The sequence below is a fragment of the Dysidea avara genome, chromosome 3 (genome assembly GCF_963678975.1).
Source record: "Dysidea avara chromosome 3, odDysAvar1.4, whole genome shotgun sequence".
Taxonomy (NCBI): Eukaryota; Metazoa; Porifera; class Demospongiae; order Dictyoceratida; family Dysideidae; genus Dysidea; species Dysidea avara.
This window is the reverse complement of record NC_089274.1, coordinates 23,040,602-23,057,993: the sequence shown is the minus strand read 5'-3', so window position 1 is coordinate 23,057,993 and position 17,392 is coordinate 23,040,602. Positions and strand designations below refer to the sequence as shown.

Sequence of the window (17,392 nt, the reverse complement as noted above, 5' to 3'; positions counted from 1 at the left end):
AATTACTAGACCACCAAGCAACGTTCTGTGAGGTTTCAGGCGATCTGTATTAAATAAGATCAGGTGCGAAACATTCAGTTAAGCTGACAGGGATTTCGTAGCAATGGCGCATCTCGGGCTGATGAGAGAGATCAAAGCTAATCGGGTAGATAGCACCGATTTCGATCACGATGTTGATTTACTCAAGAACACTAGTGGAAGTGCTCGTGGCAGAGAAAAGCGCTACAAACGCACCAACGAAGGGCAATGGAGCAGAAGACGGAGTCAAATAAAATCATGGAAGACCACCCGTCCCTCGACTCGCTCACAACCGTCATATGGTTCAAGGCATGGTTCGACAGGAGATAAGAACAAGGCAAGCACGTTGGAATCAGGGTCTCCACGGAGGGGACGCAGAAAAAGCGATAGTGATGTGATCGATGATGTGCCTCAGCGTGCAGCAGATCTGAGTCACGAGATCCTTCATCAAGGAATGCTTTACAAGACCACTAGGCCTAAGACTACACGAACAACTAGAGAGCAAAGCGAGCATAGACAATACAGAAGATTTCAACTGACAGAGCATGCTATAGAATACGCCCAACTACTTCAGAAGGTACATATAGCTATCAGACTTTAGCTACTGTCAATACTTTATAGCTAGCTATTTTCATTCTATAATATAGTACCTCTCACATATTGCATGCAGGCTTCATAATCGTTTGCATATATAATTAGAATAACTAAATCACCAATTCCCTTCTGTACGATGGTTCATAAGGCCACTTCAACTAAATCTTTTGTTTCTCAGGCCTGACCGACCCTATATTTTCCAGAACAAAACATTTATGTCAATCACATGATCACCTTTCAAGCAGTGAACAATGCCATGAAGGGGTTGCAAAGTTACCTTTAAGCTCTTGTAAAAGTAAGCAATACTCAATATCTCACCATATAGCTACCTACTTACAAGTGATACAGCAACTATGATGTAGCTTAGCCACCATTTGACTCACAAAATTACTCTTTAGCTGGCAAAAGTCATATTTTAATTTTATCGACACTGTACTTGGTTGAATTTAGCCTGAGAAACATAAGATTTAGTTGAAGTGGCCTAAGGAGGTGACTGTAATAATAAAATCATATGCATGAGATCAGTGAGAAATGGCATCCATCGTGACCTTGTAATATTTTATTTAACAGGTCAAAGTACGAAAACAGTTTCCACTGACAAGCATAATTGACATTGTGCACAATGAAGATGAAAATCCTCGTGCGTTTAAACTGGTATTTCAGAAAAGTGAAATGTTGCTGGAAGATGTGGACAGTGGGCAGTGCAAACTGTGGGTAATTGCTATTACTAAAGGTAAAAATATTTTATGTCTTAGTCACAAGAACATTTACATTCTCTACAGACTACTGCATTATGTAGGCACATGCACATACACGCATGCACATACAACTTTAATGTATATTGTAAATTTTATTAGAATGGGAGAAGTGGAATGGTCCACTGTTACGGAAAAGGTCAACTCGAAAGAGCTCCACTGCAGAACTGGAAGAAAGTACAACTGTTATTGGTGATGCTGGCATTCGTGGGAACTATTTGGAAGAAAATGAAGGTATATTATTTAATGTGTAATCTTAATGAAGTTTAAGCTACATAAATTACAGGCAATTCTTTTTGTTTCACAGGTTACTTTAGGACAGGGGATGATGTTAAGGCTGCCACAACTCCCATGCCCCAAGATTTTGCACACAAAGAACTTCTACCATCAATTGTAGCAAACAAGACTGAACACACACAGGCTTCTGTGAAGTATATACGACGAGAAACTGATCTTCCACTTGATATAAAACAAGCTGCTCCGGCCAGAATAGCTTTCCAAGGAAGAATTGTAAGCAATATATTATTTGATTATTGTATTCAAAGATATTTAATCCTTGTTATGTAGGGTCTGGCTCCAAGGCTTCAGAGGACCCAGTGGGATGCATTTCAACAAAAATTACGTAGGTTTTTTTATTTTTGTTACGTGATAAATATATCATGGATTGCTCACACATAAGGTGATGGTGGTGATGGCTATGCGGCACTACATAACTCGGATTTTCCCATGATAAAATATCCTCGGAAAGGACAATCTATTCCCCATGAAAGAGTGTTCACTATGGATTTTGAAAATCTGGTATACATGCATGGCATATTTGTAACACAGGAGGAATTATTATTACACATTTAGGTAATTATGTGGCGCAGAACAGCGTATTCAAAGTTTAGCCGTGCACGCTGCCGTGAGTTTGTATGATAGTTATAGGAATGTGTTGAACTTGAAATACTTTTAGTGCTAACAGAGCATATTCTTGAAGTCAGAGAGGGACAAAACTCTGATGGGTTTGATCGCTATCCTTATGAAGAAGTGGATGGCCAATCATTCTCAGTAATAGTTGAAGGAGAGAAACAAGGTACATATATGCTCAGTTATATCATTTATTATTCTGTACACATTATTACAATATAGTTGTAGGTAGGAAATATGCAGCATTACAATCACTAGATCTAGTTTGCGATAGTGTTGAAGAGAGACAATTATGGTGTGATGCAGTAAGTGATATTTCTTAATCACATGTGTAACTGACAACATCCACTTAACAGCTGCGATCATTCATCTCTCCCAAGAGACATTTGTTTTCTAGTCGTTACGAATTTACTGATCCAACTGTATTGTATCCTTTCAAGCTGAATATATGGTGTCATAAAACCAACATCTGCCTTGTATGCAGACATTATAATGCTCCACTTGATTTTTGTAGGGCCTAGGGGAGAACACCTTGATAGGTTTTTAATGTCATCCTTTTAGCCCAATAATTGTCTCCACTAGTAAGGTATAATAACCTATGGGAGAGGTCATGGAAACAGGATTCTTACATAAAACATTTGTGCACTTTTTGGATTCTGGTTCCTTTAGTAGCTAATGATTTTAATTTGCTACTTCCTGAGACTCCCTACACTAATGTCATTTCCTTAGCACTTTGTGGGTGGTTGAAATCAAATTGGATAGTACTGAGTGAAGGAGGATCAGAGATAAGGGAAGATGTAGCATTTTCATTTGGTCAAAACCTTGTTCCACAAATGCCTAATGATATTCTACGGAGCCACCTTGATGTAAGTTCAGACACTTCAAATGCTTAAATTATTATTGTACCTGCTGTATGCTAGTATTACTTCTTATAGCCTTTCTGTTATCTTGCATGACTTGTTCATGCATTTTAAAGTAGTAATTTTGGCATTGAAACTTAAATACACTGTAACATATACCCTCTCTATCAGGACTACTGCCTTTTATTGAGGTGTCCTGATTTCATGAATATATGTGTGAAAATACTATACAATAGGCCTTATTGTAGTGTCCTTTTAGGGGTTCCACCAGGATTTAAACTGTGTATGTGTTTAGAGCCACCTTTTTAAGAAGGCTGTACTTAAAACGTAACATTTATAATGTATCTGACCTATCTAATACAGTTGCTTGATCAAATATCTTGGTCCATGTGACTGGCATACAAAACAATATTTTGAAATTGTGCCAAAGAGGAAAACTAATAGTCTTCCTTGTGCAACAAGAGCATGCGTATACATGCCTGGGGAAGTTTCCTACTCTATTTCATCATAGCACAGTCATTGTTTATTTAGCAATATGATAACTTCCTTTGGTAAGACAGAATTGTTTGCTTAGTGAAATTATTGCCCACAGAAATGTTAAAAAGTCAAACCAATAATGTTAATTTTACTTTTAAAATTATCATAGATTAGACCTTGTTGTTTATTGATTTGCAGACTGCGCATGCATTTCAGTTGAGAGAAGCAATACATCATGGCAGCTCCCTCCATTGGGATGGGTTCATCCTTTTCTTCAATCTGCTCTGTGGAATAGATGAGAATGATTGTCTGGTTAGTAGTTACCATTGATTGTGTGTTAACTGATGAGTGACATGATATAGTTACTAGTGGAGTTCCAAGAATATGCTAAAGATTATCCTGAACTGGGAATGACTGTTGAAGAGTTTAGAGAATTTTTAATTGATCAACAAGATGTAGGTTAACATTGTTGTATATACGTAGTTTTCAGTCATTGACAATATGCGGTAAACACACACACACACGCGCGCGCGCGCGCACTCACACATGCACGTGTATACGTGTGCTCTAGACTGTTACAAATACATGGTTGCACACTCATGTTTTCATGTATGCCTGCATGCTTGTACACACAAGTTGACATTGCACTCACATGCATACGTGCGCACCCACGCACACACACATATCCACATACACTCATTCACACACCATTACAGAGGTCTTGATTTCATATTCAGTGGTTACCTGATGAGGCAACTCATGAAAAATGTGAGAAGATAATGAGACGCTATGACTACCACCACAGAGCATTCAAGATGTATCTGGCTAAGGGAAAGCCATTTGAATTTCATATCTGCACTCGATTATTCTCCTTTGCTGGTTTCCTAAGGTTGTGACACACACACACACACACACACACACACACACACACACACACACACACACACACACACACACACACACACACACACACACACACACACACACACACACACACACACACACACACACACACATTTATTTTTGACATGTATATTATATGCGTAGTTTTCTGCGAAGTGCTGACAATGCAGTAATTGATAAGGAGAAAGATGAGGATGTTACTCAAGTACGAGTTAATGGGTATCGTTTTATTTGATTGATTTGCTGTTGTATCTTAGGACATGAATCAACCACTCAGTCACTACTTCATCAACTCCTCTCATAACACTTACCTAGAGGGACATCAACTTACAGGACGTTCCACTACTGATGCTTATGTGAGAGCATTACTACAAGGATGTCGATGTCTGGAATTGGACTGTTGGGATGGTGTGTACATGTGTGTCTTTGTAGTCTCTGTTGTACACGTGTGTGTTCTGTGTGTGTATGTTTGTGTGTGTAAAAGGGGTATATGTGTGTGTTACATTCACGGACTGTTCTATTTACACATTTTCAACAGGTCCAAATGGAGAGCCGAAAATAACACATGGCAATACATTGGTATCAGAATTGTCACTCTTGGAAGTGGTGAAAGTGATTGATGTAAGTTGCATTTGGATTATTTGTTGTGGAGCCCATTAATATACTTTATTAGGAGTATGCCTTCCAAACATCACTTTATCCTCTCATTCTTTCACTGGAGAATCATTGTAGTAACAGTCAGCAGGTATGTAGTATGATCTATGTATACTTAGCACTTGCCTGCTACTCTACTGTGTGGACTGAAATGTTTGTGTGATTTCTGGCTCAGTATGTGTTACAAAAATACTGATTGTTCTATTAGAACATCCTGCTAGCTAGATAATCCAACTGCCAATAATTCTTAGGACATGTTGATTTTGATGACAAAGTATATAGCTTTGGCACACGACAAATCCTAGAGTATCTGTTCTAGTCATGTCTATACCTTGAATTTCATAATTAGTATTTAAATGGCTTGTCAAAGTGTATGAAGCAATAGTGACAGTTTTGTAGAGCTTGAATTGAATTGCAGATGACATAATATGTGACCATCTCAGCTAAAAATGCACAGTTCTCACCTTTATTGCTTGTTATTACAATGTTTAAGGAATGCGCTACCAAACTTTTAGCCTATTATGTTGAAAGTAGAAGAACAAAGAAATCAATTTGTATCGTGACTATATTAACCCATCTAACCATCACAACCCCCATATGGCAAGCGTGCTTACCCTAAAGCCCTCACACCCTTAGGGTTCTGGTTATTGAAGTAAACGGATCCTTTGCAAGTTATTGTGTGATAGCTATGTAATCATGGCAAATAGTTTGTCTTGAAAGAAGAATAGTTTGTTGTTTTTAATTGTGTCTATCATTAAGAAAGCATGGGAAATACCATCTGTAATACTGGGGATAGTTTAACGCTACTTTCCCAAGACAAGGCATTGTGCCCTTCCATGTATTGGGGGTAATGATGAAAAAGTAGCATATCCTTAGAACAGTATCACACAGTATGGTAGTATTGTATGGAGGCTTGTACTTTCTCACAAAAAATATTCACACAAAATATATTCACAATGTCTTCATGATGCCTTGACAGTTTTGGAAGTGCCTTTAGTACAACCCAAAATGCCTCCAATAGGTTGCTATGATTTTTTGTTGATTCAGTGGAATTTTCTACTGTCAGACTGACTGACTGACTGACTAACTTACATACCGTATAGCAAGTTTGTATAACGAAACATTAATTTTAGCATATGGGATCAAAATTTAATTTGTGAGAATTTTGGTGCTATGATAATAACACTATCGCATGCTTTTGCTAAGGTCACATGGTGTTGAAAGCTTCATCACTAATCACTCTGGAAAAATATATACATTTGTCCTGTAATGAAAGTTGAAACAAAAAGTGTGGATAAGAAAAGGTGCACGTGACTCAAACTAGCAATCTATGCTCGAGCCAAAAATGATTGTGATTTAGCCTGCAGGTTTGCTAGGGTCCAACTCTCTCTTAAAGCTGCATATAGTCTAGTTAAACAATGGATATGACTCAGATAGAAAAGGCAGCACGATGCAATGTTTGCATGTACGGCACCATGCAGGTTTCTTTTCACTCTGCTAGTTGAAACAGAAATGGTTGGTATTATTTAATTTCAGATGCTGTAATAACCCACTATACATTATGCTTATATAGTCACAGATAGTTTGGTAGAGATAGGATTGCGATTACAACTTATCATATTGTTTTTTTTGTGTGTGATTTTATTGTTTCATAATGATCTTCCACTTAATGCTGTGTAAACAATCAAGGTCCTTAGTCCATATAGGAAGTATTGCTATAGATATAGTTACCATGATGCAACTACCACCATTTAAATCAATGTCTTTAAGCAGTTGCACCACCTCATGTGTAGGTGCTTTAGGTACTTTAAGTAACCAAAATGTAGGTGACCGACTGTTCTATTAGAGTAGTTTACTTTTTGAAATCCATGATTGCTTTGTTAGAGTACTTTATATGCCATGGTATTTATTACCTACATCAATGTGGCAACTATTCAAACTCAACCACTATACTCAACACTTAAAAATGATGTTTAATCTCGTAATTTTAAAATCATTACTCAAGTGCAGCTGCTATTGAAGGGTGCAGTGTTTAACCAAGTAAATACATCATGTTAATCTTTCCTATCCTTTCTGCATTGGGCAGAGTGTTAGTGTCAAGATCCTGACTCCCTGTATTTATAGGGTTTAGCCATCTCATAGTTGGCTACCATTATTAGAATTGTTTAAATGCTAAAAGTTTGCTGGTTTCTGATAACTGGTGAAACCCTCCGAGAACTACACATGCTCATTTATGTACATCTGTAGTGGCTCTCACATTAGTGTGACATGATGTGTATCTCAAGTTTACTTGTGTAAGTGCATAGCATCATACAACAATGGATCAATAGGCTTCTGACTGTTGTGTTATATGGTTTTCTGTATTTACTTTTAATGATCAAGACACACGGTAGTGTGTTGTGCAGCCAAGAACGCCAGGTTGCCACACCGTGAGTATGTTGACAGGAAGAAAGAATACAACATTTTCATGCATACACAGCTCCATGGCCCCTTCTCTAAAGCAAATTATAGCTGCCCACTAGGTAGGGTAGGCCACACAGCAAATTTGATTAAATTTGCACCAGCCATTTGTGAGATATGGGCATTCAAAATTTTGATTTAAATTCTTCGTTTTTTTCTTAAGCTGTATGAGGGGCTTTGATTTGTTTTCGCACGCTTTGCAAAAATTGCTATAAAACGTAAATGTGTTACTCGATTGCCTTGATCTTTGGCACGAATTCACATACCAAGTTTGCTGTGAATTTGATGATATCCAAGCAGCTATGAGAATTTATTCATGTAAAAAAATATCAAAACTTCTGTCATGGTAAACCAAGTATGGGAATAGCTTGCAAATTGGTGTGTACATAGGCTGATCATCATAGCAGTGCCTTTTGATGATTTGAAAAGCAATAGAGTTACAGTTACAAAGTTATGAAGCAAAACCAAACAAGTATAAAATTGCAGAATTGAGATACTCTAATATACCAGTCATCGTGGGGTAAAAAGGTGTGCAAAAATGTTGGAAAAAAACTTACCAGAGTTTGAACCAGGGACCTCCATACCTAATACCCGCATGCTATCTTGGCTGATTAATTTTTGCTTTATAAATGAAAATTCTAGTTTAAATCTACTTATAAAATGTTTATAATTTCATAGATCTACCAATATAAGTACTAGAACATTCTATGTATGTACTATTAGAAGTCTAAAAAAGTGTGCACTCTATTAGAGTATTACAATGATATTGCTAAATATTGGCTACTAATGGAAGTTCTAGATTGTTCTAGAACATGCTATATCATACAGTACGATAGTAGGGACCGCAAAGGCGTAGGCATGGATATCACTCAAAAACCAGTCTCACTTTTCCCTGACAACGATGAAGCAGTATTGGTTAGGTAAAACTAAGCCCAAACAAACCTTCAGATTGACCCGAAACACTTTCAACAAGTTGCAACGAAATTTAAAAAGAACAAAATTAAATGGAACTTTCTAGTGACTGAGTAACTGAGTAAATGGCTGACTGATTCCTTCAGACAAGTGTAACTCGATAACGACTAAAGCTGCAGGCTTGATTTTTTCACTATTCGATGTCGCTTCAGCCAGACATGTGTCTTTTGGCATACTGCAATATGTACAATGCGTTCTTCTTGGACTTACCAGTGTCCTCCTTTGTGTCTGAAAGGTGTCAATTTAGTGGTACCACGTGATGCATGGCTTCCCTTCGTAACGGAAATTGTCCATATTTTCATAGTGGCTACTTTGATTGCAGAGGTGCTTTTCGAACAGTTCTTGATTTGTAATGCTGTGTAACAGGTTGAACATAGCTTGATAATTGGTAGCTGGGGCGCACAGCACCATTTCTTTCTTTTGATGCGGTATGCACAGTCATAATAATATAAAAAAAGTTAATAAAGAAGTACACAAAAAATTTTGGAATTTTCAACTAGAGTAAGGAAAAGTACTGAAACAAGCTGGAGTAGTGCACGATATTAAAATCACAGTAAAACAATAAGAAGTGTTATATCCCTACTGTGCATTTCCATTATGGTATCTTGAGCACAGTAGGGATATAACACTTCTTATTGTTTTACTGTGATTTAATATCATGCACTACTCCAGCTTGTTTTAGTACTTTTTATCGATGTGCTATGGTCCCTACTCTAGTTGAAAATTCCAGATTTTTTTTATATACTTGTATGTTCTATTACAAGTCCTCGAAAAAATGTGCACTCTATTAGAGTATTACAATAATATTACCATGCAAATATTAAAAGTAAATCATGCAATACAATACATTTATAAGTCTGTCTTCAATAATCATCATTGTGACCCCAAAGTCAGCCATAGGCTAGTTTTGGGACCTTATAAAGCACAAAAAGAAGTGACATTAACACAAAAGCAGCCAAGGTGTGAAAACAATAGTGCAGTCTTAAACTAGTAAAGCAGCTAAGCAACAAATTTTGATGAAATCATTCACTTTGATAAAAGCACCAATTTCTCTGTGGAAATTGAGTAAGGTATACTAAATCATTTCGGATATGGTGCCACATCAAAAATCATTACCTTAGGGCATGTTTTGAAATGTTTAAAATAGGTTACAAGTCCATTTCTAGTGTGACTTCTTAATGTGGCAAGTAAATGACCTGGATGGACACCTCCCTTGATCAGCTTTTGGATATGACAATCCCTTGCTCGTCTATGCAGATGCACAGTTACTATTAAGCACTTTATGGCTTCTATAGTACAGTACATTTTCTATTTATTTTACTTGTCAGGTTCTTTTGAACGTGATATGATTGGTAATTTTAATGGCATCGTATTTTATAATTAAGCAAATGTTGTACCAAGTTTGGTGCTTTTATCCAAATGTGAAATTTTTCGTTTAGCCACTCTACTAAACAGCCTGGGTGAAAAAGTTGTGAAATCAAAGGTGGCAGCTAACTGCAATGATGTTATTGCTAATAATTTTAATAATGGTGTGCATTGTTATTATCATTACAACCATTTCTTGGCTGCCACTTTTGATTTCACCTTTTCACCCAGGCTGCACCATTTTTTCACAGCTTGGCTGTTTTTATGTGGATTTCTTTGCAAGGCAAAAGGCTGTGCTGTAATTGCTCCATTGTCTGTACAGGTTAGGATGGCAGAAATATTCCAAGAAGTTTTTGGTAACAAACTAGTGAAGGAAAATCTGGTTGAACTGTATGGCTTAGACCGGTTGCCATCACCACATGAACTGCAGGGAAAGATCATTCTGAAAGGAACAGAAAAGAACAGAGGGAAGAAAACTATAGTAAGATTCATAGTGTGTCTTGTATTAGAGTGTTTATCACTGAGCTACGTATTTGCATTTATTTATTGTTTTGTCAATAGAGATCACCACTTCTCTCAGTATTACCAAAGCGACTATCAGATGCTAATCTTTTAAGTCTAGGAAGACGTACGTCTGATTCACATCCAGAACCAAGAAGGGTATATACTGTAGATAATGTATCTTTTTTACATGATCAATTATTAGCCCTCAGAACTTGCAGGCAGCATTGAGAATGTATTTGAATATCCAACTGAATATCAACCTAGCCAGGGAGAAGTGAGCAAATCATTTGTCTGTCTTACTGCATTATTGTACCATTTTCTACAGACTAATAGAAGAGAGGAAGAAGAAGAAAGACCAGAATATGAACAAGAAGATCTGTATGAGGCTAGTCTTGTACTATTTATATATGACTACTTTCTATTTCATGACTAACAGGATTTAAACAAGTTGATAATATACTGTCGCAGTAAACACATACGGCCATGGAGTTGGAGCGAGCAACGAAAAACAAATATTTGTCACATGTTCTCATTTGGGGAGTCAAATGCGTCTGGTAAATGTGAAAAATATCCTAAAGGTACCTGGCCTATGGCCATATAAATTATAATAATGCATGCTATTGGGTGTTGTAATAGAGTTACTAGCTTGTTCTGAAAGACAACTTGTCAGAACATATCCATCTGGGTTAAGAACGGATTCATCCAACTATGATCCCATTCCAATGTGGAATGCTGGTATTCACATGGTAGCTCTTAACATACAAACACCTGGTGAGTGATTCTCTATTGGACTATTATGTAACAGTATTTAATATGCTTTTTAGGTTTACCCATGTATCTAAACCAGGGTAAGTTCCGACAAAATGGAGGGTGTGGTTATATACTAAAACCAGCTGTCATGAGAGATCCAAATGAGACAGGTGTGCTAGAATAATGTGTTTATTTGAAGCATTGGTAGACTAATAGTGTGATAATTGTCATATGGCTGTAGATTAACAATGTGCACAATAAGTATTTAGACTAACAGATCAGCTAAAATCAGCTGCTTCATGAAACTTCTCACCTCTCATAATCACTTAGTATTAAGATAATAAAATGGGGAGTATTGTATGGGTTTACTGTAAACCTGAACAGGTCTGAAACAAGCATACCATTGCTATAAGGCTTTTTATATTCAAAATCTATCATTTTCTATGATTTATCTTACACAGGAGTTATCAGGGATGCGCTCAATCCTCAGAACAATTGCTTGCTTCACACATGGCTTAATGGCATTGGATTTGCTATTAGACAGATTACCTACCACTAATTGGAGCAACTTTTTTATTTGGACTTTATGTTATGCAATGTTGTGCAGGATTTAAAGTGGTTTTAAAATTTGCTATCACCAGGCATAGAAGAATACAAGAAAAATGGCTTCAGTTCAATATTACTGAACAAAAGTATATGCCATTGTTTTGTGGCTTGTAATTTTAGTGTATGACACTCTTGTTCAATTCTGTAATGCTACCAGGTACCTCCGCACTCAACACTAAGATCCTTAACTCACTTAATGTTATTTCCTCAAAACATGGTCAACTGCTATAATAATTGGCTTTGAGTCATATAAAAATCCGTATGGCTTGGGGCTTTTGAATCCTTGTTAACTGAAACCTATTCAGATAGCTAATGTACTAAGTAATTGAGGCAAGATTCTCAAGTACAAATTCATTTATGCCATGGTCCCTATTGGCAAATACTTTCCCTATGTACATTAATATGTATATATATATATATATATATATATATATTATAGTTAAAGCACCGCCACGCATGTGTATGGAAAATACAGCATGAGGAGGCGTGTCAAGAGGCTAATACAGCATGAGACACCCCCGAGTGCTGTATTTTTCATACACATAAGCATAGACGGTGCTTTACCTGTTATATTGTACTTCCTGGTTGCCTGGCTCAGAGCAATTTTCTCTAGTACTCAAACCGCTGCGATTTTCAGTAATCAGGATATCAGTAAGTGTTTAACTAATCTATTTCTAGTCGTAAAATGAACTAATAGGATTAGTTTGGCTAGTTTTAGCAATTTACGATGTCATGCACATAATCAATCGTGCTGTCTTAGTGGAGTTGTGTTTAAAAAGCTACGATCAGTAAGTGTTTATACAATCTATTCCTAGCCGTATAACAAACTCGTAGGATTAGTTTGGCTGGTTTTAGCGATTTACAGTGTGTTGTTTACGTAACATTCCTTAAATAAATTCTCCGCATAGCTGTACTGTATTTGCCCGAGTGTGCTGTATTTGCCCGAGTGTGCTGTATTTGCCCAATTAAGTGCATAACTGTACTGTATTTTCCCAATTAGCTGCATTACTGTACTGTATGACTCATACAGTACAGTTATGCAGTTGATTAGTACTGTATGGACAATACAATACGTGGCATCGCTTTGATCCTCCCATGCAAAGTACAATATATATGTATATGTGTATATATATATATATATATATATTCTATATGAACACTGTATCTATATGTTATGTAGATTATAGTCCACTAATGACAGAACCACATTATGCAGTTACTCCAGTTAATTTTGAAATCACTGTAAGGCTCAGAATTTTAGAATTATAGTAGTGACGCTACATTATATTTGTGTATAGCTGTTGTCTGGTCAACACTTGACAATTCCTTGTAAGAAGACAGCTTTTATGGAGATACATTATCACACTTATGGTATACCACATGATTGTGAGAAGAAACATTATAGTTGCACCAGTGTAAGTGATAGCCGTATTTACCTATGTGTGATATAGAGTACAGTATTAATGCATGACAGTGTGTTGTGCAGCCAAGAAAGCTGGCGTATGAGGTGCCCCTTAATGATCTAACTACGCATATACCTTGCTGCGGCACTGTGACCTTCATTTTAAAAAAAATTATTGCACTAGTTAACTTTTTTGTTGGAGCATAGGTATAAAATACATGTGTGGCTGTGACTGCTATACTTGAATATCTTGATCTCGCTACTCAGCTACGTACGTAGTAGATGAAGCTAGGGAGTGTGGTACAGTTTTATATGGAGCTATTTCTTTTGAGTTTTCTCAAAATCAGGATAAAACTATGTTTATGGAGATTTCAGACTCTGGACTACTGAGTATATTAATGCGACAGTGTGATAAAGTAGACATATCTGTTATTTTGTACATCATAATACAATGTTGTTGTTGCTGCAGTATGACACTAATCCAGCTTGGCCACAGTTTGGACATACACCACAACTTGAAAAGACAATTTTAATGCCAGAATTGGTGAGGTATTTGTTGTTTAGCTTTCATGATTTATTCTGTTTTCTCCATAGTGTTTAGTTCTATTTGCTGTGTATATTCGTATCCGTCGTAAGTTGTTAACTGGAACAAAAACAGTATTACTAGGACAAAATGTGTTTCCGCTGACTAGTCTTAAACCAGGTGAGAACTGAAAAATTGTTTTTGCAATATTGTGTGACCTTTTCATGGTAGGATTACGATTCATCCCCCTACGTACATCTGGTGGAGAGTCATCTTCTCATATTGGACTATTTGTTAAGATTGGATTGAAAACGCTCAGACACAAAGAAGCATCTGCTAGTGGAAAATGTCAAGATGACTTTCAGCCAAGCATACAGAAATTTAGTCTATCAAATTTGCCAGCAACTTGTTACTTGAGTGATTCAGTTGAAGACGTGGTTTGTGTTGATGAACCAGAACCACAACAATTTAGTGTGGAGATTACTCCCAGTTCTATTGAAACTGCTAATGGTCATGCACCATCACAAAGTCTAACTTGGCAGGGAGCTGTTACTGTTGAAGTACATGCCAGTGCTAATGACAAACCCTCAAACGAACAAATTAGTGAAGAAGCATCATTTGTATAATTTCTTTTTAAATTTCTGTTGTATTTTTACACATCAGTATCAATCCAGAATTAATTCCTATTCTGATCATTTTTTGACATATTAAGTAGTAAATGTTTTATGCTGGAATAATAATAATAGGCGTCGCACGCAACATGTTTTTAAAATCCTAACTGTATGATAAAATGATCAAACAGTTGATCTCTCTGATAGAACGGTCTGATTGTATGTATGTCACTAGAATATATTAATACAGGCATTTTGTCTATATCAAACATAAAGTGTCATACTGCTTGTATATGGTATTGCGGGTGTAATGTTTTTAAAAACGTTTTGTACTATAGCAGTGGCTATTGCACAAGCTCTCAACAAAAAGACCATACTAGCTATTATTAGTAGCTACTTATTATAATGCACAGATACAGAAAATCTATTGGCACTTAGAATAATCACCTGGGTGAATATTTATGCAAGATAATGTAACTACAATACATAGACATATTATTGAAGGTAACTATATAGCAACTTACAAATTTTATTTATGGTACGGCACTATCTTTAAGGCATGCATGAAGCTGTAGTTAAATATGCTTGTGAACAATAATGCAGTTGTGCACGTGTAAATGTGTTTATTAGTATGCTAACTGTATACAACTTTGCACTAAGTAGAGTATATGAGATCTGTGGAAAGAATAGTGAATTACTTAGTGATGATCACTAAAATTTGCAGTGATATATCTTACCACAGATTTCACTACTGTCAGGTAATCTGATCAAAGCAAATAATATAAATCATGTAGCTACTCTGTAATAAGCTTACTATAAGTATTTTTTACTGTGCCGTGATCTCAGGATTAAAGGAGTTTTAGCTATCCAAGCATCAGGTATAGGGATTTGGATTACCTCGTACAGTTGGGAAATCTGAACTGTAATTGAGGCCAGCTAGCTAGCTAAGAAAGTACATGTCACATGACCAGTGGCGGAGGAAGTAGTTGATATGAGGGGGGGCTCTGTTGAGCTGACCCAGACTTATTTCTATAGTTTGGTAAGGTGAGACCAAAAAAAAAAAAAAAAAAAAAAAAAAAGGTCACAACCAACTCACAAGAGCTTTGCACCTCACCAGCTACCATTTCTAGCTGATAAACTACATAAAAATCCTTACATAGCTCGCTACACACTGACTACTTTATTAGAGTGACTGCTCTATTAGAGTATCTCGATCTTTATCACGGTTTTCAGCCCCACTCCAAGAAAGATAATTTCGGTGTGATATCATTCTGAGGGGGGGCTAAGCCCCCCCTCAGTAGACCTAGGGGGGGCTTTAGCCCCCTAGCCCCCCCCTTTCCGCCGCCTATGCACATGACAGTAGTAATAGCACACATGTCAACAGTATGAGTCTCATATAGCTAGGATACATTCTAAAAAAATATGTCTTGCACAGGGACTTATCCAGGGTGGTTTCCAGATTTGGCAGTGAGTTATTGATGCAGGGGTCTGGAGGCACAGTTCAAAATTTGCTATTTTCGATATAGTTCCTTTCAAGTCCTATCAATTATGGTTTATGGCTAGTCAGCCGAGTACCGTGACTGTATAGTGATCCAAAAATATATCCAAATTCCCCACAAAAAAACTGAAAACTTTTGATTTAGGTACAAGTTTCAGTGTCGGATCCAAGGGGGGGGAACAGGGGGCACGTCTGTCCCCCCCCACCCCTTCAGTATACATGAAAAAATCGAAATACTCTAATAGAACAGTCACCACAGTAATATGAAATTGAAAAAGACTAGCTTCTGCAGCATCATCCCATGGGCACAGTTAGCCACCAATAGCCAGCTAGAAATTTTGCAGTTAAATGCGCATGGTCCATTGTGCCACTCTATATGACAAATGTCTCCGGAGGGGGGTCACCTAGTATACGAAGATCGAAATACTCTAATAGAGCAGTCACTCTAATAAAGCAGTCACACTATTAGAGCAGTGCACGTGTGTAGCAGGCTATTTAAGGATTTTTATGTACTTTATCAGCCTATTTGGTGGGATGGGCAGTTATTGTCAGCTGGCTGTGACCTTTTTGACCCCCATTTCCATAAGTCTGGACCCGCCCTTGGACTCATAACTGAACTACTATAGTCTACTTATAACTGTCACTAATCCTCCCTAAAATCCTTGATCAGTGCAGACCACTTAGCACTTAGCCACATGTTTGTACACAAAACTGCTCTACATCAGAAATTTCAGTCCTGAAATATACTAAACTGAATCTGACTATGTCCTTGTTATATCAGTATATCAGGAGTCCCCCAAGGAACGTACTAGGTCCCCTAATGTTTTTGTTATATATAAATGACATCAGTGAAATCATTTCATCATCCATTCGTCTATTTGCAGATGACTGTATTGTATACCGATCAATCAGTAACAATGACGATACCACCTTATTGCAGAAAGATCTTGATGAAATTTCAAACTGGGCACATATATGGCAGATGAAATTCAATGTTAGCAAGTGTGTGTTACTAAGAGTTACAAGGAATCATTCACCGTTTAAAGTACATATATTTTAAACAATGAAACAATTCAGTTAAGTGACACATATAAGTACCTCGGAGTTCTACTCAACAGTACACTTTCATGGAACGCTCACATAACAAATATCACCAACCGCGCCACTAGAATGCTAAATTTCATCAAAAGAAACCTAGGAAAATGTACCAACAAGGTTAAATCCAAAGTTTATACATCACTTGTCCACCCAATTCTGGAACATGCCACCCAAGTTTGGGGACCCATACCAGAAATCTTTAATTTACAAAATTGAAATGATACAGAGACGAGCAGCAAGGTGGGTTTTTTCCAACTATGATTTCCATAGTGGTGTTTCATCCATGTTGAAAGATCTTAATTGGTCTACACTTGAAGAAAGACGGAAAGCCAGCAGATTGACACTCTTATCTAGAAATGTTCACCATAAAGAGCCAGCCATACAATGCCACAATATTTTTTGCCACAGACCTCCACCACCAGACAATTCCACC

The 17,392-nt window shown here is 37.0% G+C and overlaps 2 protein-coding genes across 2 annotated transcripts; both read left to right on the top strand.

Annotated features, from left to right (window-relative positions):
* The first annotated feature begins 2 nt into the window (after positions 1–2).
* LOC136250298 (uncharacterized) lies at positions 3–2,797 on the top strand. Its single transcript, XM_066042484.1, has 10 exons — positions 3–595; positions 1,183–1,345; positions 1,470–1,601; positions 1,675–1,877; positions 1,935–1,989; positions 2,047–2,165; positions 2,220–2,271; positions 2,323–2,442; positions 2,499–2,581; positions 2,633–2,797. The coding sequence occupies exons 1-10, from the start codon at positions 104–106 to the stop codon at positions 2,795–2,797; spliced, it is 1,584 nt and encodes a 527-aa protein (XP_065898556.1). The 5' UTR covers positions 3–103.
* A 209-nt stretch (positions 2,798–3,006) lies between these two features.
* On the top strand, positions 3,007–14,444 carry LOC136250297 (1-phosphatidylinositol 4,5-bisphosphate phosphodiesterase zeta-1-like). The gene is made up of 20 exons (XM_066042483.1): positions 3,007–3,142; positions 3,812–3,925; positions 3,976–4,068; positions 4,351–4,502; positions 4,661–4,721; positions 4,774–4,924; positions 5,055–5,137; positions 5,190–5,261; positions 10,290–10,448; positions 10,529–10,627; positions 10,674–10,745; positions 10,797–10,856; positions 10,908–11,049; positions 11,108–11,242; positions 11,296–11,391; positions 13,008–13,069; positions 13,126–13,242; positions 13,699–13,773; positions 13,824–13,932; positions 13,984–14,444. The coding sequence occupies exons 1-20, from the start codon at positions 3,110–3,112 to the stop codon at positions 14,376–14,378; spliced, it is 2,280 nt and encodes a 759-aa protein (XP_065898555.1). The 5' UTR covers positions 3,007–3,109; the 3' UTR covers positions 14,379–14,444.
* Positions 14,445–17,392: the final 2,948 nt, after the last annotated feature.